The 23446-nt window shown below is 52.1% G+C and overlaps 7 protein-coding genes across 7 annotated transcripts in view; 4 read left to right on the top strand and 3 right to left on the bottom strand.

The window, feature by feature from the left end:
* Positions 1-3979, top strand: part of CC77DRAFT_1012736 (hypothetical protein) — a gene marked incomplete at both ends in the record, with an annotated part of 4719 nt that extends 740 nt beyond the window's left edge. Inside the window, 2 exons of the mRNA XM_018523788.1 lie at positions 57-904; positions 1013-3979. Of these exons, the coding sequence (XP_018381487.1) occupies positions 57-904; positions 1013-3979 (3815 nt within the window). The remainder of the gene's footprint in view (positions 1-56; positions 905-1012) is intronic.
* A 1423-nt stretch (positions 3980-5402) lies between these two features.
* CC77DRAFT_416993 (MFS general substrate transporter) lies at positions 5403-8129 on the top strand. The gene is made up of 2 exons (XM_018531618.1): positions 5403-6222; positions 6271-8129. The coding sequence occupies exons 1-2, from the start codon at positions 5855-5857 to the stop codon at positions 7928-7930; spliced, it is 2028 nt and encodes a 675-aa protein (XP_018381486.1). The 5' UTR covers positions 5403-5854; the 3' UTR covers positions 7931-8129.
* Positions 8130-10033: 1904 nt separating this feature from the next.
* Positions 10034-11010, top strand: CC77DRAFT_418235 (hypothetical protein). The gene is made up of 3 exons (XM_018531620.1): positions 10034-10500; positions 10553-10867; positions 10942-11010. Exons 1-2 carry the CDS (start codon positions 10278-10280, stop codon positions 10843-10845), a joined length of 516 nt encoding a protein of 171 aa, XP_018381485.1. The 5' UTR covers positions 10034-10277; the 3' UTR covers positions 10846-10867; positions 10942-11010.
* Positions 11011-11729: 719 nt separating this feature from the next.
* Positions 11730-13721, bottom strand: CC77DRAFT_1098728 (CBF-domain-containing protein). Its single transcript, XM_018529965.1, has 2 exons — positions 13010-13721; positions 11730-12962 (listed from the first exon to the last, which is right to left on the bottom strand). The coding sequence occupies exons 1-2, from the start codon at positions 13633-13635 to the stop codon at positions 11945-11947; spliced, it is 1644 nt and encodes a 547-aa protein (XP_018381484.1). The 5' UTR covers positions 13636-13721; the 3' UTR covers positions 11730-11944.
* An 83-nt stretch (positions 13722-13804) lies between these two features.
* On the top strand, positions 13805-15118 carry CC77DRAFT_972226 (hypothetical protein). Its single transcript, XM_018535855.1, has 4 exons — positions 13805-13877; positions 13939-14390; positions 14444-14666; positions 14716-15118. The coding sequence occupies exons 1-4, from the start codon at positions 13847-13849 to the stop codon at positions 14736-14738; spliced, it is 729 nt and encodes a 242-aa protein (XP_018381483.1). The 5' UTR covers positions 13805-13846; the 3' UTR covers positions 14739-15118.
* An 805-nt stretch (positions 15119-15923) lies between these two features.
* CC77DRAFT_1053736 (NAD dependent epimerase/dehydratase family protein) lies at positions 15924-17759 on the bottom strand. Its single transcript, XM_018527760.1, has 5 exons — positions 17634-17759; positions 17441-17602; positions 16800-17363; positions 16476-16743; positions 15924-16422 (listed from the first exon to the last, which is right to left on the bottom strand). Exons 1-5 carry the CDS (start codon positions 17710-17712, stop codon positions 16344-16346), a joined length of 1152 nt encoding a protein of 383 aa, XP_018381482.1. The 5' UTR covers positions 17713-17759; the 3' UTR covers positions 15924-16343.
* A 1738-nt stretch (positions 17760-19497) lies between these two features.
* CC77DRAFT_1024485 (DNA topoisomerase 1) lies at positions 19498-23240 on the bottom strand. Its single transcript, XM_018525885.1, has 5 exons — positions 22806-23240; positions 22383-22618; positions 20477-22327; positions 19977-20426; positions 19498-19926 (listed from the first exon to the last, which is right to left on the bottom strand). The coding sequence occupies exons 1-5, from the start codon at positions 22852-22854 to the stop codon at positions 19792-19794; spliced, it is 2721 nt and encodes a 906-aa protein (XP_018381481.1). The 5' UTR covers positions 22855-23240; the 3' UTR covers positions 19498-19791.
* Positions 23241-23446: the final 206 nt, after the last annotated feature.

Raw genomic sequence — 23446 nt, 5'->3', positions numbered from 1 at the left:
GTGCGATGGCCTGTGTGGCAGAACGCTGGAAACAAGCAATTGGTACAAGATTCCAGGTTCAGCTGATGAGAGCGCCCGCGAATGTCAAAAGTGCCGTTACGCTCGCAACAATCCCCTCGTGACTAAAGCTTCGTCAAGGAAGTTTAAGAGAGGAGATCTCGCGACGGGCAGCCGAGGGACTAGACCTCATCGCCTGGATAAATCTACCGTGGACCCCACTACTGACCTCTCTGCTCCTTACCAAACCTTGGCCGATGTTTACGAGGAACGGGTCGGTGCGCAGCTGGATCAGTGGACTACCGCCATAAACGCTGTGGTGTCTTCAAGCGATGCTCCCCTCATTGCAGACGATGTCGATGCCGACGACGACGACGACGACAACGAAACCGCCATGCAGAACCCGATCGCCCCCTTGCGGCTGCCACTCGCAGACAAACGGAACGCGCAGCTGTCGCAACTCCGGAATGAGATGAGGTCTCTCAGTAAAGCCCCGTCGAGAGATGGTCGCAACTACGTCAGCTCGTTCGTCAGTACCAAGCTGGTGCTGTCGGAGTCAAAGACTATCGATGAGTACCGGTATGAGGTCAAACAAGGATCAGAACGCCGTTTAATGGCGGTAGCATATGGACCGTCCTACAGCAAGGATGTCGCGCTGCGCGTTGCTTCCAGTGCAGTTGGCATTCTCAACTCGTTCCCTGGTGAGCTCGATCTGGTTTCCACTCCGCTCTTCAATGGGTCAAAGTTTGTAGCCATTCCAGCGGCTGGAAACAAGATCATCACTGCATTACTGGAGTTGGAGCTTGAGGGTACCTGGGATCCTAGCCGTCTACGTCTCCCTACTCCAGAGATTGACAAGCTCGACCCTTTGAACAACGACAAATTGAAGGACACGATCGAATGGACTGTACGTTCTATGATGATTGACCCATCTACCGGGGAAAGCTACGAAGGCACATATACCCTTCCCGAGCTTTCTGGAGTACCGACGTTCCGTATGATGCCAAATCTTCAGTTCTATGATCATTACGGGAACTGCGGATTCACCCAGGACCCAACCAGCAAAGAGGACATTCATAAGACCGGCCTGTACGACCCGAATGTCGAGCAACTGGAACAAACCGAAGGCCGACTTGAGAACAACCTGCAGACCGAGAAGCTCCTTCGTTGCCTGTCTGCGCACCTCGCGCGCACTACTTTTGTTCGTCTTGATGACTTCAAGGTATTTTGCGACAGCTGGATCTCCAAGATCGCTACCAACTACTGGCACCGGTACGATGTCCTACATCTCTTTGAGACGGCGGCTGGGTTGGTTACCATCGCACCAGACGAGCGCATCGAACACCGGTTCCCCGGTCTTCCGAAGTTCCCCATTCCTTCCAGGGATTACTCGCGTGCCATGCCGGTAGTCACCACTATAGTCAATGCTTGGCTACGTTCTGGCGACATCAGAGAAGCATGGTTAGAAGGAGCTGTGAAATACGAGGCAGTTTGCTCACAGATTGTTGCTGGAGAGCCTTCTTCGACTGCATGCTCGTGCAATGAAGACAGCCAACACAGTACTGTTCATCCTTGCGGCAGCTGTCACGGTATCTTCCTGTGTTCCCGCATGCAAAAAGGTATCTTCGCGCCAAAGATCTGCGCCTCATGTTTCCAGCTGGAATCGTCGGATCCAGCTGCTGCCATAGACGAACGCGCACTCAAGATCGCGCTACGCAATGCAAAGGTTCGAGGGGCAGGGACAATGTCTGAAGCACTCGAGTCCGTCCGCAAGTTCGTATGTCGCACTCAATCTCCCGGCGGGGGTCTCGTATCAGCGCGGTGGGAAGATTACATGACTTCGACTATGCGAGCCTTCTCCGCTACAGCAACCGCGCACGATGGCTTCCGAATATCAGTAGATGCGGTGTTTCCCTTTGGTATTGCAAGTTCCGGCGAAATTCATCATCACGCCCCGTCAAACTTGCGCCTGACAAGCACGGCCTTTAATTCTGCAAAGGGCATCCATCTTCCCGCTATAATGGCAGTCATCAGCGACTACATAAGAGCAGTCGGTGACGCGGAAGAGGATACCGCAGAGTCGGGCAACTTGCATGACCGACTGGAGAGCTTTTCTAAGTCACTATTTGAGCGTCTGGCTGCATGTCGCAGGGTTCGCCTCAAATGCCCATCTACGAAAGCGCTACGGGAGAAGCAGACTTTGAACGATGAAGTTTTCAAGGCGATGCATGAGCAATGGGTTTCGGGGAAGCTCGTGGCGAGCGATCAGCTTGAGGACGCCAAAACGTACAAAAGCATAGACGCTGTCAAGTGGTCAACAGAAGACTTGACTCGCCTGAAGTTTCTCATTAACCAGCTTGAAAAGGAGTTTGGTGTTAGTGTTACAAAGAGTACAGACGGTTGCCCGGTGGTTGCTCGCCTTCCAAAGACGTCAACTTCTTCACAGGAATGGAGTTGGGTCGCAGCGGCCAACTTCTTTTTTCAACGTCTCGATAGACTCAGGAAGAGATGCAACAGATGGGATGCCACTATCGATACGCCGATCACTCTTTTTGTCGAGTGCATTTTCCAAATTTGTGTCGGTTTGTGGGACGAGACGAGACCCATGAAAGAGAACGCGGTTTGGTCCCTGGATGAGAAGAAGGCCTACAAGAAGAAGTACGGAGACTTGCTCGGTCTACCCATCGTCCTCCAGGCATGGCACCCCCTGTGCTTATCCATCGGACACTACCACCACGGGCTACAGATGCGGACTGGTTGGCCTCCCGACGCCACGGAAATGTCTCATCGTAAAGAAGGCGTAGCTAACATAAGCTTCGAGACATCCTTTAGCAACCAACTAAAGAGGGCATATCCCTCAAGCCAATACCAGGAGCTTCGTGCAGAAATGAAGAAGATCAATCTAGCCAAGGAGTACTACGACCCGGATCTAGAGCCTGCGGACTTTGAGATGCCTGCTTTTGAAGGCGGCGATGAAGCCGATAGAGCGGCCGACCTAGAGGAAGCTCTGATGAGCGCGCTGGGAGATGGGCCCGTTCCAGGAGCCTTCACTGAAGACGAGGAAGATGACGCCACAGGTGCGGATGATAGCAACGAGCCGTCTCCACCTACCCGAGTTGCGTTGGCCAGAGAATACGACGAGATCCAACAGAATTTCATTTTCCGCCATGGTAACGGCACGGCTGATGTGCCTGGATCTGAGGACATCTTCAAAAGCATGAACAATGCGGCCAAGAACGGGAACCGAACCGAGTTTGACCGCCAGCGCGTCAAGCTACAGCGCCTTGAGAACCCATCCCCAGGTTCGTCGGACTCTTCCAGCTCGTCAGGCTCTGACGGGTTCATCGCTCAGTTTGACAAAGTGGACCATGTTGAGACATATGGCGCCAAACAAAACAAACATCAAGTCATTGGCAAGAAAGGCCGAAAGCTAGGTACAGTCACAGCTCGTGATCGCAACCAGGTCTTGGATCGTGTTACCTTTTATAACGCTCCTAGACGATCTGCTTCATCGTCAGAAAGCAGTTTGCTGCAGCAGCAGATGCATCAGGCCAGCCATGGTCTCGATCCAAAACACCCAGAACAATACGGCGTTGAGCATGTCGCTCGAATGTCTACTGTATCTACGACTGAATACTTCCTGTGTAACGGTAACGGATGCGAGAACACCAGAATTCCGTTGAAGTATCGCGCAGTTGCGGATGTTAACGAGTGCATTTTCTGCAATCTCGGCTATCATAAGCATGATCCTGAACGTGTTGGATGGTGTTTGGGTGGAGAGCATGGGCACGAGGCTCAACAAAGCAAGCTTGTTGATGATGACGGCTATGACGCGGACACTTGCAAAGACTGCAGTAAGGATGAAGGAGAGTTTGGCGATCACAGTAGTGAGGGTGAGGATGAGGATGAGGGGATTGTGGCTGGTACTAATGATGATAAAGCGGATGGTACTGAGGGTACGGATGATATCATGACTGACTAGTCCGTTCCCAGTGCCCGCGGCATCGTGGAGGGCAGTTGACGTGGTATAGAACAAGGCACGCTTGCACAGGAGGTGGACAGGTATGGTATGGATCGAGCTCAGGACCTCCGGAAATGCGTTGGTTCGTGCATGTACAGTACACTCTATAGCAAGAAGTGCCATTGCGTTTTATAGTCAAGAGGGTCAGGTACCGTGACACTTGTCGTCACTTGGGTTAAAGCATGCAGAAGGTTTGAAGCACCCTCGTGCGTACTGCAGTGACGCTCGTGATGAATACGACCGTATACGTGCATTATCTCCAGCGTCGTATTAGGAGTCAGACATAGGCTAATAGTAGGAAGCCCTTGTTACATAATAACAAGGCCTCTAATAAATATCTTGAAGAGGCAATCTTGCTTATAGTACTTTATTATATATTCTATCTTTTTATTTAAACTTGTCAGCTATGTTGCAGTGCGTAATTAGAAGAAGAGGCTGAATTAGAGCTGCTCTTGCTTCCGGCTTTCAATGCGACGCTAGAGACAGTGCTGCCCAGGTGTAAGCCGTGCACGTCCTGCCTTAGCCCACATTCTCAACCCGACATGTGTTTATTGAACGGCAACAAGCAAGCAGGGCCCTTGTTGGTCTGACACGCTCGAAGATAATGAGCACCATGTCACCGTAGCAGCATTATTGGTGGTGTTGAGGGGGACATGGGACGATGGCAGCGGACGAAGTGTGGATACTCGGCAGAATGAACGAGGATGGATGAGGCTAAGCACCGTAGCAGCCGTGCACGTCCCTCCTTGGCCCAGACTCTCGGACCCCGCCATATCCATTGCCTCGCCCACGTTCTCTGTTGGGCTCTCTGATTGGCTCCTTGAGACTTCATCCTTCAAAGGCCTTTCATCGCCTCGTACATCCAAACAAGTGGCGACGCGGCAGGAATGCGTCAATGGCGTAGCAGGGCTGGGCAACTGATCTGTTGCCATGCCTCTTGATCGTAGCTTGGTATGCTTGTGCAAGCCCTAGAAGGCTTATTAAAAACGTCATAGCTCCATCAGCTATCACGAATAGTACGTTGAAAAGACATAAATCTGGAGAAAGGTCCACGGCGCAAGAACTCGGATTTGGCGACTACGGGGCAGAGAGCAAGGAGTAGAGTAGATGCAGTCGCTCTCGGCCCAATTAGAGGGTGCTGCTTGTGCCGAAAAGGCTGGGATTTGCTGTCGCGTGAGCTCCTTCCAGACTGGGTGGGGCTTTCAAACCTCTAGTATCCTCGCGTCCACAGTAACGTTATGCCCCCGCCGGAAGCGACGGTCTGTACACTAGAATTTTCTTCGCATCCTTGGACCCTTATATAACCTGTAGCTCGTCGGCTTGTGCGAAATGCTCAACTTTGTTCACTCAAGTTCGCGCTCCCTGTGCGCCTCTGCCTCATCTTTTCCACTCGGCTGAACCTGGGTGGCTACCTCTGACCCTCAATTCCTACGCACCGGGCTTTTGCGGCAGCCCTTTGGAACAGAAGAACGCACCACAAGCAGCTCGAGGCGTGTGTCCATCACCAATCCGTGCATACCATATCGGAAAGTTCGTCATCGGACCGCCCGGCTATTACTAGCATCTGGCATCGCGTCGATTTGCAGATCCCATCGACCACTCAGAAGCCACCCTATCGAACGTGCTACTGTTCTGCATTGTGCGTGGAATTACTTGCGCAACCCACATCATCAAACGATTGTAATATCCGTGGGATAATCCGCCGCCTCGGATTAGCATCAAAGCGCATATAAGCTTCGCCTAGGACCCGCGGCTCTGGGCAACGCTTTTTCCAGCCATTCCACTATCAGCATATAACAACGAGTCCGGCCCAGCCCTCGTTGTACAGTTGTTACTATGGCGAATTCTCACGAACCTACGCCACCATCCCTCCGGGATTATGGTGTTGCTGCACCCCATGGCCCCAACATGACCGGCGAGCACCAAGCTACTCAGGACATTGACATCCGTAACGACATGAGCGCGAACGAGTCTAATGTGTTTCATGCCCTGCTTCACCCCGACGACCTTTACAATGCCAACGGCACCTACTGGGCAGACATGCCACTGGGTCAACGGGTCAAATTCATTGGACAAGTCGACAAAGCTGAAGCGAAAGCTGAAGCAACCTACTTCTGGGACATGTTCAAGAAAGACCCACTTGCGCCTTTTGGTCACTACTTCCGAACCTGTGTAATTCCTGGTATGGGTCTTGGTCTCGAGGGGTAAGTCGAAACATCTCATCGCTCAATTCTTCGCTAACATGAATCTAGTTACGTTCTGTTCTCCATTGGTAACGTCAGACCTCTTCTGCAGGCTGCCTTCCCAGCATGCTGGGGTAAGCACGAGATTTGCGATGAAACCTGGCTACAGGCTATTGACTACCTCGAGATTTGCGGTATCATTGTTGGTCAGATCCTCGTTGGTATTGTTGGTGATTGGCTCGGCCGCCGCTTCGGTCTTATCCAAGATGCTGTTATCATGTTCGTCGGTCTCCTCATGCTCACTGCTGCCTGGGGTGTCACCCAGAACGGATGGGTCATCTGCTACGTCTGGGCTCTATTCTTCTACGGTATCGGTGTTGGAGGCGAGTACCCCATGACTGCGACTGCTGGTATGGAGAACGCTGTCGGCTCCGGAAAAGTCTCTACCAAGGACGATCGTCTTCACCGTGGCAGGAAAGTTACCAGTGCTTTCCTGATGCAAGGTTGGGGACAATTCTTCAACCAGGTCATCCTGATCATCTTGCTCCTCATCTTCCACGGCGGATCATCCCCCCCGTACTCGAAGACCTTGGCTCAATGGACTTACCGTGTCTCCTTCGCCATTCCTGCTGTCGGTACACTCTGGCTCGTCTACTTCCGTTACTACAAGATGAAATCGGCTTCGAGGCAGCTGGCGCTTTCCAAGAAGAAGTCGAACGTTACCGGCTACGACGTTCAGTCTTTGAAACTTACCTTTACATACTTTGGACCCCGTCTTCTGGCTACTGCTGGCGCTTGGTTTGCCAACGACGTTTTCTTCTACGGCAACAAGCTTTTCCAGAACGAATTCATCAGCATTATTACGCCTGGTAACAAGTCTGTCATGACCGGCTGGCTGTATAACTTGATCAACGTCGGTGTATCGCTTTGTGGCTACTACCTCGCTTCCTTGCTCATCGACAACAAGCTTTACGGGCGCAAATGGATGATGATCGTCGGTTTCCTGGCTGACTTTGTTCTCTTCATCATCCCCGGTTTCGCTCTGGACTACTTCACGTCGCCTGAGAACATTCACGGTTTCCAAGCCATGTACTTCTTGTCCTCGTTCTTCAACCAATTCGGCCCCAACAGTGTCACTTTCCTTGTCGCTGCCGAGGTCTTCCCTACACCGGTCCGCGCCACCGCTCACGGTTTCAGTGCTGCTTGCGGTAAGGCTGGTGCCCTACTCGCCGCCGTCCTGTACAACTACATCGACACTCAGACCAAGTTCTACTTTGTTCCCTGGTTTGGTCTTGCTGGTGCTCTCCTTACTCTACTCTTCCTTCCAGACACGACCGGTCTGGATCTCAAGGAGCAAGAGCGTCGCTGGGCATACATTCGCGCGGGCAAAGAGCACGACTACCACGGTATTGCCATCCACTGGAAGCACCTGTCCTGGTGGGAGCGCTTCCGTGGCCAGCACAAGGATTACGACGCCAAGCTCGACTACGAGCAGAAGATTACCGAGATGCGCGCAGAGTGGCTCGAACGCCAGCAACACAAGTTCTCTGAGAAGAACGGCTGGGAAGGTGCTGACCCTGACGAGGACGACCACCTTGATGTACACAACTACTTCAAGCGCACCACACCCGGCTCGCCAAAGGGCCCTGAGCCTATGATGGCGCCTAAGTCTGTGTCGGAAAGCGACTCGGCGGATGAGATTACGAGGGAGAAGAATGGACAGCTCTAGTGGAGCTATGAACCAGATGTTCATTGTCGATATTTAGATAAAAATTAATTGTTAGCGTTATCGTTCTTTACAGCATTACAACGGCGTTTTCATTGTCTCGCGCTCGACGCAGAGGCTGTACTATGACACAGATAATGAAGATCGTTATGACAAGTACTTTGATCTATCCAGACCTTTCCTGTTCCTGTCGTGAGTTGTTGAGTTGCTGAGACTTGTCAATGTATTGTTGAACTGGGTCAAAAGCAATACGATATAGCTAAACTTCGCAGACTACGGACAGTAACGTGCAGCTGCGTTGTCCGGGTTCAGCATACGTACATAATATTATGCACGCCAGTCTTATGCACAAAAGGCGTATGCAGTTGATTGATCCGGCTAACAGAGAAGCCCTCATCGCTTAGCCCCGGGCAAACCTAATCAACAGCCTGAGGTTTCGCAATGAGCGAGCACCACAGCAAGGCAGCCGCGTACCTGCAACTGGTGGCGCGGTCAAAAGAACTTTACCGGTAACTTTCCTAGATTTTGGCACACAGGACGTTTCAGCGGTCAGCCATGGTGGCAGGAGCAGCTGGGAAGGTTGGTAGCCGGGGCAACAATCACCCACCCGCTTTTTCTCCATGATGCGCGGACAGTTCTTGCGGTGACAGATGGTTGACTTTGGCCGCGGCGCTACTAGGGCAGCTTGGGAACCGTAGAAAAGTCTGGGTGTTGTGTGTGGTACTGCAGCTGTACATATCGGACCTGCGCAAGTGCAGCATGCTAGATGCAAGTCGTAGCGTCGGACAGACAGGGTGGGAGGAACATTCTTGGAGCTCTCGGCTTTTCCGCCGAACATGTACGGCACAAGCGCTACACACTCCAGTGCCTTCTATCGTGAGCCGCCCGCAGTCACGCCGGCCACGAATTCGCACCACATCACCGTTTGACAACGTCAGGGCAAAACGTTGAATACGAGACGGGAAGGAAGACAACGACGTCATGATCTCCTCCCCCTTGAATCGTTATCACGGCAGCGGCAAGAAATCATGCGAAACGAGATTACGAGCATGGACCTTGCTGCGAAGTCCGGAGAATGGACTGGGGTTGGCCGTGCATTTTAACCTTTTTCTTGCATGCGCCGATGTCTGAGTGTACTATCTATGTAGGTACAGATTGGATTTTGTTTGTTTCAATATATTGCGCTTGCATGGGCGGCATTCAGATTCTAGGGTTTTCGGGGATACAGCGATGGTTTCGTGTTAGTGGCGTTCTGTTGAAGCAAGGGATCATCAGGAGAGGAACATTTTTGCAGAGGCATGGATCGATTGCGCGTTAGCGAAGAGCGAAACGACGAAGAGGGACACGCGTCGCCCACGACGACGGGTATGCAAAAAAAGAAACCCAGCTGCCGAAGTTCGGTAACAATTCTGGGTGCTGTTGCTAAGGATAGTAAGAAGCAAGGAAAGAGAGGCGAACAGACGAAACACAGCCGGACAGCGATGCGCAGACAGACTGTTGCCAACAATATTCCAAGGGCTGCATAGGGCCGCCACCTGTACCGGGCAGCGATCTACATTGGTGATGGGCAGGCTTCAGCCGATCGAATGGTGACGGACCTGCCCCTGGCACTATGGTTGCTAGTGGCACGGCCGCTGGGCGGGAGGCGTTTGCTGGCGTTGCGATAAGGTGCACACAAGCGATTTGCAGTGGAGAGAGGTTGCGTGGCAGTCAAAGTCTTCACTGTTGGTTGCGTGTTTCGAGGTGGTTGTTGCTTGTGGCTGGAGCTGCAACACTCAGGTGGCGGGTTATACGTCCATGTTCGCTGTCGTGCGATGGCGAGAGACAGCCAGGCAATCAAAACGAAGCAACTCGGCGGCATTCAGCAGCGTGACAGCCTCTGCAGCAGGGGACTAGCCTCGCCCAACGGTTCGAGTGGGTTAACTTGGAAGGAAGCGGCTGAAATTCTTGGAACGATGCTTGTCCATCTGCCAATCGCAGATTGGCCTCGTGTCTGTGCGCTGGGGCTGGGTGGTTCTACTCTCGTCGAAACACACGGGCGCAAAGCCTCTCCAATAACTCCCTTTCCACGTACACAATGCACAGGGCACCATTGGGTAAGAGTGGGTCCCCCACCGCATTGCGACACAACAGCCGCAAGCCTTGCGTGTGTGTTGCCCTGCTGTCCCAGGCAAATAAATAGATCTGCTTGCGGCCTCCGTTCTGATTCTTCATCCACTCAACGCACAAACAGATTCACCCGCTCAACTCACCCAATCTACGAGTCGATCATCCAGTCGCTATCTTCAAGTCAAGTACTTCTAAGCCTCTAATACCCAAACCCCCAAACCACCACCAACACATCATCAACATGCGTTTCACCATCGCCTCCGTTGCCATCATGGCTGGTGCCGTCGCCGCTGTTCCTCAGTACAGCGTCCAGCCCATCTCTCAGATCTCCGACGGTCAGATTCAGGCTCCTCCTGCCACCAGCGCTGTTGGCTCCGCTGTCCCTCTCCCATCGCCATCTGACGTCTCCGTCCCCGCTGGTGTCACCTCTGCCCTCTCCTCCGCTGCTGACATGACCTCCACTCGTAAGTTATCCTGTCAACCTGGTACATCAGTACGAAGCTAACAACTTCACAGTCGCCGTCACTGAGACTGCTTCCGTCACCTCGGTTGTAGTTGTCCCCACTGCTACTCCCGTTGGCCCCAGCGGCTCCATGGTCACCCCCATCGTCGGTGGTAACTCCACTGCCTCTGCTACTGGCTCTGCTGCCGTCTCCTCCACCGCCTCATCTGAGGAGTCCGCTACCTCTGGTGTCGCTGGCAGCTCCACTGAGAGCGCCTCTGCTCCCGAGTCCACTGGTGCCGCCGCCGGCAACATGGTCTCTTTCGGTGGACTTGTCTTCGCCATCGGTGCCGCTGTATTCGCATAAGCGTCTCATCTCCACCACCAGAGCATTGGCTCTTTTTCCCTTCTTCACGATATACCAACAATCCGGTCACGATTGGGTTGCATGTTTGTTTAAAAGCAACACGGAGTAACACAGCATTAATGGTGGGGTCTTTAATTTTCAAACTTGGAAAGGCGCGAATTGGACGGGGTATGAATGAGGCATTGGATTCATGTATCTTGCCAATGCGATAATGTTCCATGGGGATGCACACACATGGTTAGGCATGTATAGATAGTTAATTACAATGAGATATTGGCCGCCGACAGGTGCCCTGATACCCATCTTTCCATCGCCTGTCTCGTGAAACATTTCCACTTTCCTACATCTTTCTGATAAGCGGCAGGCAGGAGATGCCTAATCCCTGGCAGCTGACATGTGAAAGTTCGAAACCATGCGGTCGAATGCGAAGTCTCTGGTACCCGGAACTGACAACGCCAATGCATGCAAGATAATCGCCGACCTGCCTTTCGTCTTGCAGCACTCTTCCCATCTCTCATACTGACTACGTCATGCATCTGCAAGACGACTCCTCTATTCCATTACGCGGTTTTACCACCCATTCCCCATCTTCTTACCCTCCCACAACGACGTACGTCTCTTATCGTACGCGCAACACGAGAAAGACAGCGGGCGGCCCCGAACCAACAAGCTTGTGACATTGCATTAGCTTGTCAACACTAAGTAAAACGCTACTCGAGCAAGCCACAAGCTTCGAAGCTAGAAAACCTTGTTTCAACACTTGGCGGATATTAAGCTAACCAGTCAACCACGGTGTGCGTCTCAACCATTTTTCATCGTTTTTGAACACAGCTAGAGCAAAGTAGAGGGAAATGTGCACGTGCTATGCGTGAACAACAAAAGCTCATGCTGGGTTCTAGATTTCTGTCGTCACTATCGACAGTATGGTACAATTAGGATACTTTTTTGTAAGCATGTGAAGATACCCCATGAGTTCATGTTTAGATGACCGTGGGGAACCTTTGTATACATCAGTGACCTAACATGGCAAAGGGAACCTGGGAACCTGGCCAAGTAATACATATCTTCGGGTATCATTCTCCAACTACATATGCATCAACTATCTTGATTCGACAACCTGCGTGAGCAACTGTCCAAACGTATTTAGTCCTTCTTCTGCGGTAAAGATGCGCTTGGGTATCTCAAACTCGACTTCTGGCTCTTTCTTGAGGTCACGGTCTAGTTCGACATCAAGCAGCGCCGTGTATGAGTGGTCCAGGAAGTCTTCCAGGTTATACGCCCGCTTGGTAAACTGTTCTGAAATGATCTTTGCCAGTGTCGCTACGTTAGGGTGGTAGTGCGATTGCAGTGCCTCTAGCTCCCAGACACTGCTTTCAATGGCATTTGTGAGGAGAGGGTCTTGCTCTTCCATGTCAAAGGGATCGTCCATGCCCTCCTCTTCCAGCTCCTCCTGCAGAGCTGGGTCCCGGATCTCGCGGTGCATCATAAATGTGCAGGCTGGATGTTTCTTGAACATGTTGTAGGCCCAGGGTACCACGACGACCACACCGGCTGGTGGTCCATGGAGTGCTAGTCGCGAGAGACGCTTGATGAAGCTGGCAACGAGGTTTGCGGGCAGATGGGAGGAGGACATGAAAGTGTCTAGCAGGCGGAAGAAACGCGATCGGTGTTTTGAGTGCATGAGGCCATCGTCCAACAGGGAGTACAGCTTGAGGTAGAAGGATGGGTAGTCGAGGTTCTTCTCTGAGATGAGGTAGTAGATTCCAGACAAAGCCAGTAGAGAGGTTGCGCCGCCCACGTTGTAGGAGTCTGTCAAGAAGTCTGACAGAATCTCAGGTTGCTGAAACCAGGGTGCAATTTGGTGAGAGAAATTGTGCAGGATAGTCTTCCGTTGCTCCTTAGAGAGACCTGTTCGCATGGTCGCTAACCATGCTGCTTGCGCCTTCTCCTTGTATGCCTGAAGAGACGGTATCGGACTCTTCCCTTGCACCTGCACGTAGAAGCTTTGGATGTCGGTCTTGGACTTGGGAACTTCGGTAAGTGTGTACAGAAGAGACAAGCTATTGGCAGCTACGAGTTGGCGCGTTGTGATGTCGAGATCGCTGTCGAGTACATCCCTGAATGCGTTAGGATAACGTCTAGCCTTTGGTGGGTATGCACTTACTTGATGGTCTGGAATGTCTGGTATCGGATATCGTCAAACTGCTTGAGGTACTTCTCGGCAAACTCGTCGCGATTCAGATCGTCGAGGGGAAGGCACAGCAATACCCGGATGAGTCTCTGCAGTGGTCCATTCTTGATCTTGTAATCCTTGGAAGACTTTGCTTCCTCTTTGACTAATCGCATAACCAGTGTCAAGGCCACAGACTGCTTCGGGGGGTGTTCGCTGCGGAGGAAGTCGTCTAACAGGACATCGCAGAGCTCTCGGTAGCGCTCCTTCAGCCACGATACAATGACACCCTCAGCCTCGCTCATGCCCTTGCTCTTGATCATGTCGCCTGTTACGAGTAGTCGTGAGAAGACTCGGCAGAGGGCGACGGCGGCGAGTATTGGTCCTTCATTTTCGGCGTCTGCTTGTCTCGCCCGCCCCAGAAGAGTGGCAATGTTGTTGTAGTGTTTCCGCGATTCGAGAATCTGTTTTTCGAGCTGTACGATTTCGGATTGGAGATCCTCGCCGTCGTCGCTGGGTGATTTGCGCCTGCTTTTTGATTTGGATTCGCTGCGCTCGGGCTTGCTGGGATCCCTCTTCCTCTTGACACCAGACATGTTGGCGGCCTTTGTGCCCGACATAGTTTTTTCTTCTTCTCAGACGTGTCCCTGGGTGTGGTGTTGGAATGCTCACGAGCGCAAAAAGTTGGCCATGTCGAAAAGTGAAGGGCCGGGCGAAGTTCGGCTAGCGCATCGGCGTCGGCGCTTGGCTCTTTGAGTGGACGCAGCATCACGAAAAGCTAGCTTTCGACGACGACAAAGCACCCCAACTCCCCACTCTCATCAGACAGCCATGGCCTCTCGTCTTGCAAGGAGCGCGGTCGGTGAGTAGCAGCACCCCGATGAATATGCCGTGCCATTGACCCCCGTGCTCACACACAATAGGCGCCGCCCGTCTCCGCCCATCGCTCCCTCTCCGCGCCCTGCCCTCCATCGCCGTCCAGGTCCGCTATCAGTCCAACCTGCCCCAGGAGGACCCCAAGAAGAAGGCCCAGTCCGTCCTCGACGCGATACCCGTCCCCGGCAACAGCCCCCTCACCAAGGCCGCCGTCCTCTCCGCGGGAGCCGGTCTCAGTGTCGCCGCTATCAGCAACGAGCTCTACGTCGTCAACGAGGAGTCTATTGTCGCCCTCTCGCTCCTTACCATCTTCTGGGCCGTTGCCAAGTACGCTGGACCTGCTTGGGGAGACTATGCGCAACAGCAGGTCGACAAGATCTCGGGTATCTTGAACGCTGCCCGCCAGGACCACACCACCGCTGTCAAGCAGCGCATCGAGAGCGTCCAGGACCTCGGCGGTGTCATTGACATCACCAAGACCCTGTTCGAGGTTTCCAAGGTGCGATACTGCGATTGGGGACATGCAGGGACAGGAGACTGATGAAATTACAGGAGACCGCCCAGCTTGAGGCTCAGGCTTTCGAGCTCGAGCAGAAGACTGCCATCGCCGCCGAGGCCAAGTCTGTCCTCGACTCGTGGGTCCGCTACGAGGGCCAGGTCAAGCAGAGGCAGCAGAAGGAGCTTGCCGAGTCCATCATCGCCAAGATTGAGAAGGAGCTCGACAACCCCAAGACCCTCAAGCAAATCCTTGACCAGAGCGTCACTGACATTGAGAGTATGTTGAGCCGTACTTGCAACACATGACACGGGCTAACAGACATTAGGGATCGTTTCCCAGAAGGCATAAGCGTCCTATAGCATCCACCAGTCAAGCCATTCAATGTTATATAAATCTGTGCAATAGTCAAGCTCGTCCAATATAGAGAGAGTACCCCAGGCTTGGGAAAAGGCCGAAATTGATCTTGTTCTGTCTCCTGAAATCTTGTGTTTCGCCAAGCGAAAGATGGTAGGGATTTAGCAAAATATCGTTTGAACCTGTGTACTACATGTCCCAAGGCGGGTTGAAGTAGCCTCCCCACTTGACTAAATGTATCCCTCACTTACCTCTAGTACCCTCGCACCCCATACAAGGGGAGAACCGAACAGGTATAGAGATAACAACCCTTACCTTGCGGCTTACAATAGCTTCTAATAAGAAAACTTATAAAGATAAGTATTATCGTAGACTTCTAGAATCTTAATCTATATCTATATAGCTCTTAATATGCTTTATTGTAGTAGGAAGGAGTATCCTGCTCCAAAGAGATGTTAAGTTTCTCTTTTTGATGTAGTGCTCGTAGATGCCTAAGAGTGCTAGTCCTACTGAAGCCTACAGTGAGGGCTCCGAATATCAATGTCGAAACACTCATGCCTATGCTCGCTTTACCCGTTGAATAAATAGTCTCAAGTGTAGACAAGGAAGCTTAACCAGCTCCCAGCGTCAACCACTGTCCTGTCCGGAGGGGTAACCTCATGAATCGACAAATATTATGGTCGCTAACTCATCCTTTCACTACAGGGTACGATCTCTAGAAAATGGAATGGTCTTGGTCGAAGAGATTTCCATCCATCGTCGCAGTCATCGCTGACAGCAAAGTTCACAAGGACAACTGCAACTGCAACCGCAGCCGAGCTGGTTAGCATTGCTGCGAGCAAGTCCCGGAGATCTACTTGCCGTCCTTCTCCAGGGGAGGTGAAAGTATAAATACATATGAAGTGGTCGGGCCGCGTTGCACGTCTTGTTGCTAGGTGAAAACGGTAATAGAGTACTGCCAAGTCTTGGATAGCTCAGAGTAGGGAGCCCGTAGGTACCTTTATGTAACTCTGTAGCCCTACCGCTCCAAGTATAATGGACTTTCGTCATGTTCCAGATCTTCAACTTTAGTCTGATCATCAAACATGCTCTCCATGTACCACACGCTCCTGGGATGCCCAATCACAGCCAGACGATATTTCCGCATAGTGAGTTGTCTCACAGCAGGTGGCAGTGTATGCGAACAAATGCTAGATTGAGGGGTATGTAACACCATGACTCGCATGCTCCAACAGCAACAAGAACAAGACCAATACCATACAGTAACGTGCACATACCAGATACATTCCCCAAAACATACAAGAGAAAAACTGTGACACGCAAGAGAAATGCGACCGCCGTATACTGATGTCTGCAAGACATAAGAAGACCTGTGTGAAGATGTCGAATCGTATCGAACATGACCCTTTTGGAAAGCTCCAGATAATGCATACTTGCGCTACTATGCTGAACGGAACAAATGATTGTCGTTTCGAAAGATGTAAAAGTGGTTTTTTGGCGGGGTTGGATATACGAGAAAAAGGGTGGTCGTCGTGAGAAAGGTCGTGACAAGAGAGAGGGTATCGATGAAAAGAAGTGGTTGAGTGCAGCGGAAGACGGCTATGGCCACCAGTTCATCCTCTTATAGCTCTCAATGACCTCTTCGACCTTTTCTCTTGTGATCTTTTCTACGTTGTATCTGTCCTCGTGTTAGCATCTTGTCATCTCCAATATATACTCAGAATGACTCACTTGAATCCCGTCTCCCTCTCAAACAAACTTCCATCCATACTTAAATCTGCGTCTTTCAGAAGTTCCTTCTCCATGTATGGTGTCAGGGGTGTCGATGAGCTGATGCCGGCTTGCTGCTGTAGTTCCGCCCATGGGTCTAGTGTCTCGTCGTTTACTTCGTCCACGACGTGGTCGAGGTTCAGCCGTGCAAAAGCTGAGATGAGTGTGCCGTGGAAGCCAGTTTCAATGTTGAAGATCTCGCCCATGAGCTGGGCTGTTTGCTTTTGTGCTAAGGACAACGTTAGTACTGCGGTAAGTTCAAGGATGAAGAGTGGTAATCCGTACAATGATTTGCATGATCCACGATGTTGAAAGTGGGTGCTGGCCTGCGTCCTGGGGAACTCTTGGTATACCACTCTACACCATGCCATAGTGCCCTAGTGGAGTCCTCGACATGCACCAGATTTGTTCTCAAGTCTTCCTTCCACAGGAAACGCATCTCTTTTCCCTTGCTCTGGTATACCCGCGCCATGCAAAGCGCTGTGCTCAGGAATTTGCTTGTATACGGGCCATAGACGTGTGCCATCCTCATAACCATCAAGTTCAGTCCGTCGATCTTGGCGAGGTCTTCCTCAGCCTTAAGCTTCCACTTTGCCAGATTTGACCACGGTTTCGGCTTGTCTGACTCTTTGCTCGGTGTGCTGTCGGACTTGTAGACCATGCCAGTGCTGATTTCGACGAAGCACTTGACTTTGCGTTTGGCGGCTTCGCGGCCGATGGCCATGGATAGGCCGTAGGAGCGGAGTTCGTAGACCTTTTCGTCTTGGGCAAAGCGTGTCTCGCCGCCGCAGTTGAAGACGTAGTCGAACTCAGCGCCGCCTTCACGGTCGAATATTCGTGGTAGGGATTCTGTGGGGTTCGAGTTAGCCTCGAACGTCTGGTTGTAGACATCCCTTGCACCCAGAGATGTGGTCAGGGGTACGCACTTTCCTGCGCCGCATCCGCCTGTATAAATCGCTCTCTCGAGCACGCTTCCTTGAATTCGGGTGCGAGCCATGCTAGTTCTGGGAGGTGCTTGTCGACGATGCGTATCTGCGATGCTAGGTTGTTGTCGTGGATGTACTTGGTGAGGTGTCGTCCGGTGTAGCCTAATCGACATGGTCAGCCCTCCTGTCATACCTGGGTGGTGCTCAGAGCAAGCCTTACCCAACCCTCCTATTATCAGCACCGAGGGCTTGGTCGCCTGTTCTGAAGCCATGCTTGGAGTCGCGTGTGTTCCTGATCTACGCTTGCTATGCGCGCAAGAACAAGTCGCTAGGAGATTTCGGATGGCGCAGTGGGCGGATGGTGTCTTGTAATGTCAAAGTCGGGGGTGGAGATTTGAGCGTTGCGGGTCGCGCTCAGACCTCGTTGCGATAAATCCAACAGCAAAGGACAATATCACGGCTGCTATAGGCGAAGCACTACTCTGCGATCGTCCGTCGTGCTCACGTTATGTTGGAAAGGAGATAACACGCGGCCCTCGCGATCGTGGGTGCTGGGCTGGAATAAGAGGGACTAAACCGCGAAGAGGGATGCTCAAAGTAGGATACCGCGGCACAACAACGATGTCATATAGCTCAGGCCCAATATGTACGACTCATTGACCTGCAGGAGAGGGGACAGGTCAGGCCGATATTTAAATGTGCACACCCAAGCCCCGGCGATAATTCTCTTCAGAGGAGAGCCACCTGCATCACTGAGGCTATTCGCATTAAGAAAAAACAAAAGATGGGCGCCCATAGCAGCCAGCCAGCCTTGGTCGGGCACTTGTGGCTGATCCTATGCACACCATAATGGTCCGCTCCGCAAGCAAGTCGACCGAGATTAGTGTGGGCATCGTTCTTCATGTAGCGAGACCCCGATGTGTTGTATTGAAGGCGCCTTACGCCACCACCGTCCATGGATGCAGGTCTTGTGCAGACACCATGTTTGTGCAGTAGTGGCATCTGCTTTGCCACACCACGCCAGCTTCACAGCATGACGTTTGCTGTTCCTTTCTCCTGGAGATACTGCGGTTGCCGCGGGAGATGTACAAGAAGCGGGCGGTGAACGACGGCGCGCTCCTCCCGCAGTGCTGGACCTTGTCTCAAGCATCAAAACTTGGGTCGCATGACAGCCCAAGGTGGGGGTTCATTCAGGGGCAAGTGCAATCCGTCGTTCGAACGAACAGATTTATCAGGCAATCCCTTGTCGACGTAGCCATCCATCTTTGGGCTTTTCCGGACGTCGTTGTATAATGTGTAAGCCACATTCGCGATCTATTGACGAGTTGACGAGCGATTGCCGAATAAAAAGCAAACAAATGCGGAGCCGCGACGTCTGGTGCTCATTCACCTTTCCCTTTACGAGGTGCAATGCTGGGGTTGCTCTTCTAGCTTAACGTCTAGCCTGCATAAAACTCTCGCTTCATGACGATTTCAGATGTTCTGAGGACAGGCATTGCGAAGGAATGCTCGCTTCGCGGCATCCTTGATATGCAACCAATGTTATGGCCTCCGAGTCAAGCAAGAAGTCGTGGCCGGCCGAGTGGTGGCTGTTGCCGTGATGCTGCGCTGCCGCATCTATTCTCCAGCCTAATGCCGTCGGCGACTTGTTATTAGTCGTCGAACCTCAAGACGGCGACGCAAACATCCAAAGTGTGTACCTGCGTCATGTCACACGGCTTCTAGGTGCCGAGATCTATTGGCACCTCGTAGCACAGCATGAGAATCTAGAGATCTGCTCGATCTGTACCTCCCGTCAATAAAGCAAGGCAAGTGCACAACGCCTACAATTAGCTCCGACGCCCTCTTACATCCGCTTTATACCACATGTCTTTCCTTCACGGTGATTGTGCGAGGCAGCCGACGTGCAGGTTTTGCATCCAGACCAGACTGGGTCATGATGCATATGAAGGCATGCATGCACAACCCCTATGTCGAACAGTGGTTCATGCATAGAATACAGACTAACTATGGTGATCGTCCCGCACTTGCATATGCATCAGTAATCGGAATCATTTGAGTATCTCTATTCGATATATTGTTGTAGATGAGGGACTAGATCAGAGAGCTATTATGAATATCTCGACGCTATGCAATGACTCCTTAAGCATAATAAGATCGCAAAGTCATGTCGCATGGTCGCCGAATCGTGCCACCTACCCATTTGCATACAGGAGTAGTACAAAATACCATCATGCTTTTTCGCCGAATGCCGCCCATTCAGTCTCACCCTGGGATGCTGTACGCACCCAATGCAAATCCACGAAGATGTCCGAAGACAGAAGAAAACCGCACTGCATGCATGTTCTGCTCTAGAACTCCCAGGTCTCATCAACTGACTTGATGGCCCAGTCGAATTTCTCCCGAAGCGTCTTGGAGAAAAATTTCTCAATGGGGACGTCGAACTTCTTGGAGAACACTACGGTGAGACGAGGATCGATGTAGTTCTAATTGTGGTTAGTCAGATATTCTGCCAGCTGTACATGTGATGACTTACGATCTTGGATGTGCCAAGGGCAACCTCCTTGTTGCCCTCCTTGTCTTCCATCTGTATCTTCATGTTCTCGATACGCTGGTTGAGCTTGTCGACGTTGGCCTCAAGCTTCTCAACTGTCGGGCCCTTGCCCTCAGCCTCGACCTTGCCGGTCTTGTTCTCCTTTTTGTATTTCGCGGCCAGCTCGTTGACCTTGTCCATGCGCTCCTCAAGCTCCTTGGGTTTCATCTCCTTCTCGCCGTCAGCCTTGAGCTTCTCGTTGTCCTTTTCGAACTTCTTGGTGATCTTCTGGCGCATCTCTTCGACCTCCGCCTCCTGGTGCTGCTTGACCCATTCATCGTCAAGATCTTCAGGCCGTTCAAAGTACTCGGCGCCCTTCTTCTTTTTGATTTTTGGGTCCACGTCAATCATCATCATCTTGGTTCTCCAAACTTGATAACGAAGACCATTAATCTGAGAGGGGTTAGCATAGTCGAAGGTCTAAATACATCGTGGCAACACACCTTCTCATTCATTTTCTCAATGGAGGTGGCGTGACTTGCGGCGACGGTACGCTTGTGGTTACATAGGATGGCGACTTCGCGATTGGCATCGTTGTAAGCCTTGACCTTCTCTTGAATCGTACCAGTGGCCTTCATCTCCTTGAGTAATCGAGCCATTGTGTAGGAAGCGTTGTAGGTACGGAAAACCTTTGCAGTAAGACCAGGCATGTAACTCGTAAGATGTTTGTTGAGACCCGACGTAGTCAGTCGGTCGAAGATGTCGTCTCCTGTGGTCTTGGGCTCCTTCTTGAAAAGTTTGAGGTTCTTGAAGACTTGCGGGTCGACCTTGACTTCGTCGTAGAAACGAATACTGTCTTTACCCAAGAAATCGAATATGACAGTCTCCGGGGGCTTCAAAGTGATATGCTGGAACTTCAGCGAGCAGCAACCGACCGTGTCGGCTTCATCCTCTCCCTTCTCGTTACCAGCACGGAGTGCAAATTGATCGATGAGGTAAATAGCAGTAGCACGCTGGCGGTCAGCCATCATCTTCGAATTGAGATCTTTTCGGTAGTCCTTCCGAATGCGATCGATGTGCTTCTTGAGTTCTCGTGCCTTCTCAAACTTCTTGAAGTCACTCTGACCCTTGATGTCAGAGTTGGCTGCAAGCATGACGTACTTGTAGGCACCGTTGATGTTTTCTTGCCACATGGCGAGCCATGTGCCTTCATGATCGTGCTTGATCTCCTTCCAGCGATGACCTGCGGGCGGCTCAGGGACCTTAGCCTTCTCACCAATATTGATGGTGATCTGCTCGGGCATGACGCGCTTCTTCACGCGTCCAGTCTTGGGATGCTCGCCACGGCCACGGAAAAGACTAGGAGGTTCAACACGGAAATTGCCAACCTTCTGCTTGCGCCCGTCCCACATGCAGTACATATACTTAGCCTCGGCGGCCTCCTTCTCGGCCTTGAGCGCCTTCTTCTCTGCCGCTGGGAGAGCCTTTTTCTTCGCGCGTTCTGCATCGAACCACTCAAAGATGGGCTTGAAGTCGCACTTCTCGAACTTCTTGATCTTGACTGTGTTTCCGTCTTTGTCCTTGCCGTGTCCAGTCTTGTCCAGGTAGGTACTAAAGTCCTCAAAGAAGTTCTTGTTGAAAGTTGGGTTCTCGACGTTGTGAGCGGAGTTTAGCATACTTCCGTAAAAAGTAGCCACTTCCTCAGCCTCCGGGTGCAGAGTAACAGGTACGCCGTCGTACACCAATTTGACGTGCTTAGGGAGCGGCTCGTACTCAGGAGGAAAGACAACACCGGCGTGTTCCAGTGTATCCCACTTCTTGGTACCGTCACTCTTGCCTGGGTCTTCCCACCAACGGTACTCATCCTCCTCTTCCTCAGCCTCTTCGTCTTGCTCAGTCTCTTCCTTCTTGACTTTGCCCTTGCCCTTCTTTGCAGGTGCTGCGGTGGCGGCAGCAGGCTTTGCCTTGGTGGCTTTCTTCGGAGCAGCCTTTTTCGCGAGCGGTGCGTCGGAATCGGACTCTTCTTTCTTCACGCCATTCGCCTTCTTCACTGGCGCCTTCTTTTTTGCAAGAGGGATATCATCGTCACTGTCGCTCTCAACTTTCTGCTTGCGTTTTGGGGTGGCCTTCTCCTTATTGCGCATAGCTTGGGCCTCTTTTGCAGCGGCCTTCTCAATAGACTCCTTCTTCTTTGTGAGCTTCTTGGCAAGAGGCACGTCAGAGTCCGCCGACTCCCCGATCTGTTCGGCGCTTGCTTTGGGGAGAACTCTAGCCTTCAAGGGCACGTCGCTGAGTTCGGAGTCGGAGTCGTCCTTGGGAGGTTTCGCTTGCTCTGAGGTCCGTCGCCGCTTGCTCTACCGGAGGGTTAGCTCGTTGTAACGCGTACAGAATACGTTCAGGGCGACCTACCAAAGGCTTATCGTCATCCTCTGAGCTACTCGCGTCTTTGTACGATTTGCCGTTCGTGACGCTGCTGCGCGACTTGCGCTTTCCGTTGGTCTCAGGCGCATCCACATCCATCTTGTCGTCGTCGGCAACTGGCCCCATGCGGATTGAGATGCCAGGCTCGACGTGACCGTTGGAAGGGACTTCGGCGTCCATTTTCTTATCTTCCTCTTTGGTAATCTCTGCGTTCGACTTGGCTACTAGGGAATTATTGTTAGCCATCTTGGGTCTTGGATACAGTTGCAAAAGTCGCGCCAGGAAGAGCGAGTATTGGGAGGAGGTGAGGGTTGGTGAGGGTTGGGTGGTGAGGTTGTTGAATTTGACAAGGGCAATCGGCGCGCGAGAGGGAGATAGTCGTGGCGCGTGCAGATAGTCGGGCGCACTCACCTTGGTCTTTTCCTCTCACAAGGGGAGTGTCGTCGTCTGAAGAAGACATGATGCGAAAGGAAGGCGCGCGCTGAGATTGTGGATAATAAAAAACAGGATGGGCGTGCTCAGCGAAGTCTGGCGCCGATCGAGGAAACCTAGCGGATGCGAAAGAGCGGACCCTATGGAAGGGTGGTAGTCGTTGAGATGGGCGTGCCAGGCGAGGGCAGGCACGTCGTGCGATTGAGGCGATGTTGAAGGATAGAGGAGGGAAGACGCAGGTGATAGACGAGTGACAAGAGGAATGCTGAGTTTAAGTGAAGCGCAGCCCCAGGGAGCCACGACCTGCCCAGCTGTGCTTCACTAAGTCCATCGGCGCACGGGCGTTCGGCCTTCATCAAATCTGGGCCAGTGACTTTCGTAACAGATGCGTAACCTCACCACCGATTCAAGCACTCGGACACTGCAAATAAGCTACCACAGATAGCAGACAGCATGCAAACTGCTTGCTTTTCCCATCGAGACGGAACTATGCGTCAAGGCTCTGGGAAATGGTGCTTGCCACCTGTTCATTCAGTTGCTCCTGCCTATGTCCACCTAATGTTGTCATGGCGATGTCGTGTTTGGGGCCATTTTTGGGCATCAAAAGCGTCATTGGCAGA

The sequence above is a fragment of the Alternaria alternata genome (genome assembly GCF_001642055.1).
Source record: "Alternaria alternata strain SRC1lrK2f unplaced genomic scaffold CC77scaffold_23, whole genome shotgun sequence".
In the NCBI taxonomy this organism is placed as follows: Eukaryota; Fungi; Ascomycota; class Dothideomycetes; order Pleosporales; family Pleosporaceae; genus Alternaria; species Alternaria alternata.
This window is presented reverse-complemented; position numbering and strand designations above follow the sequence as displayed.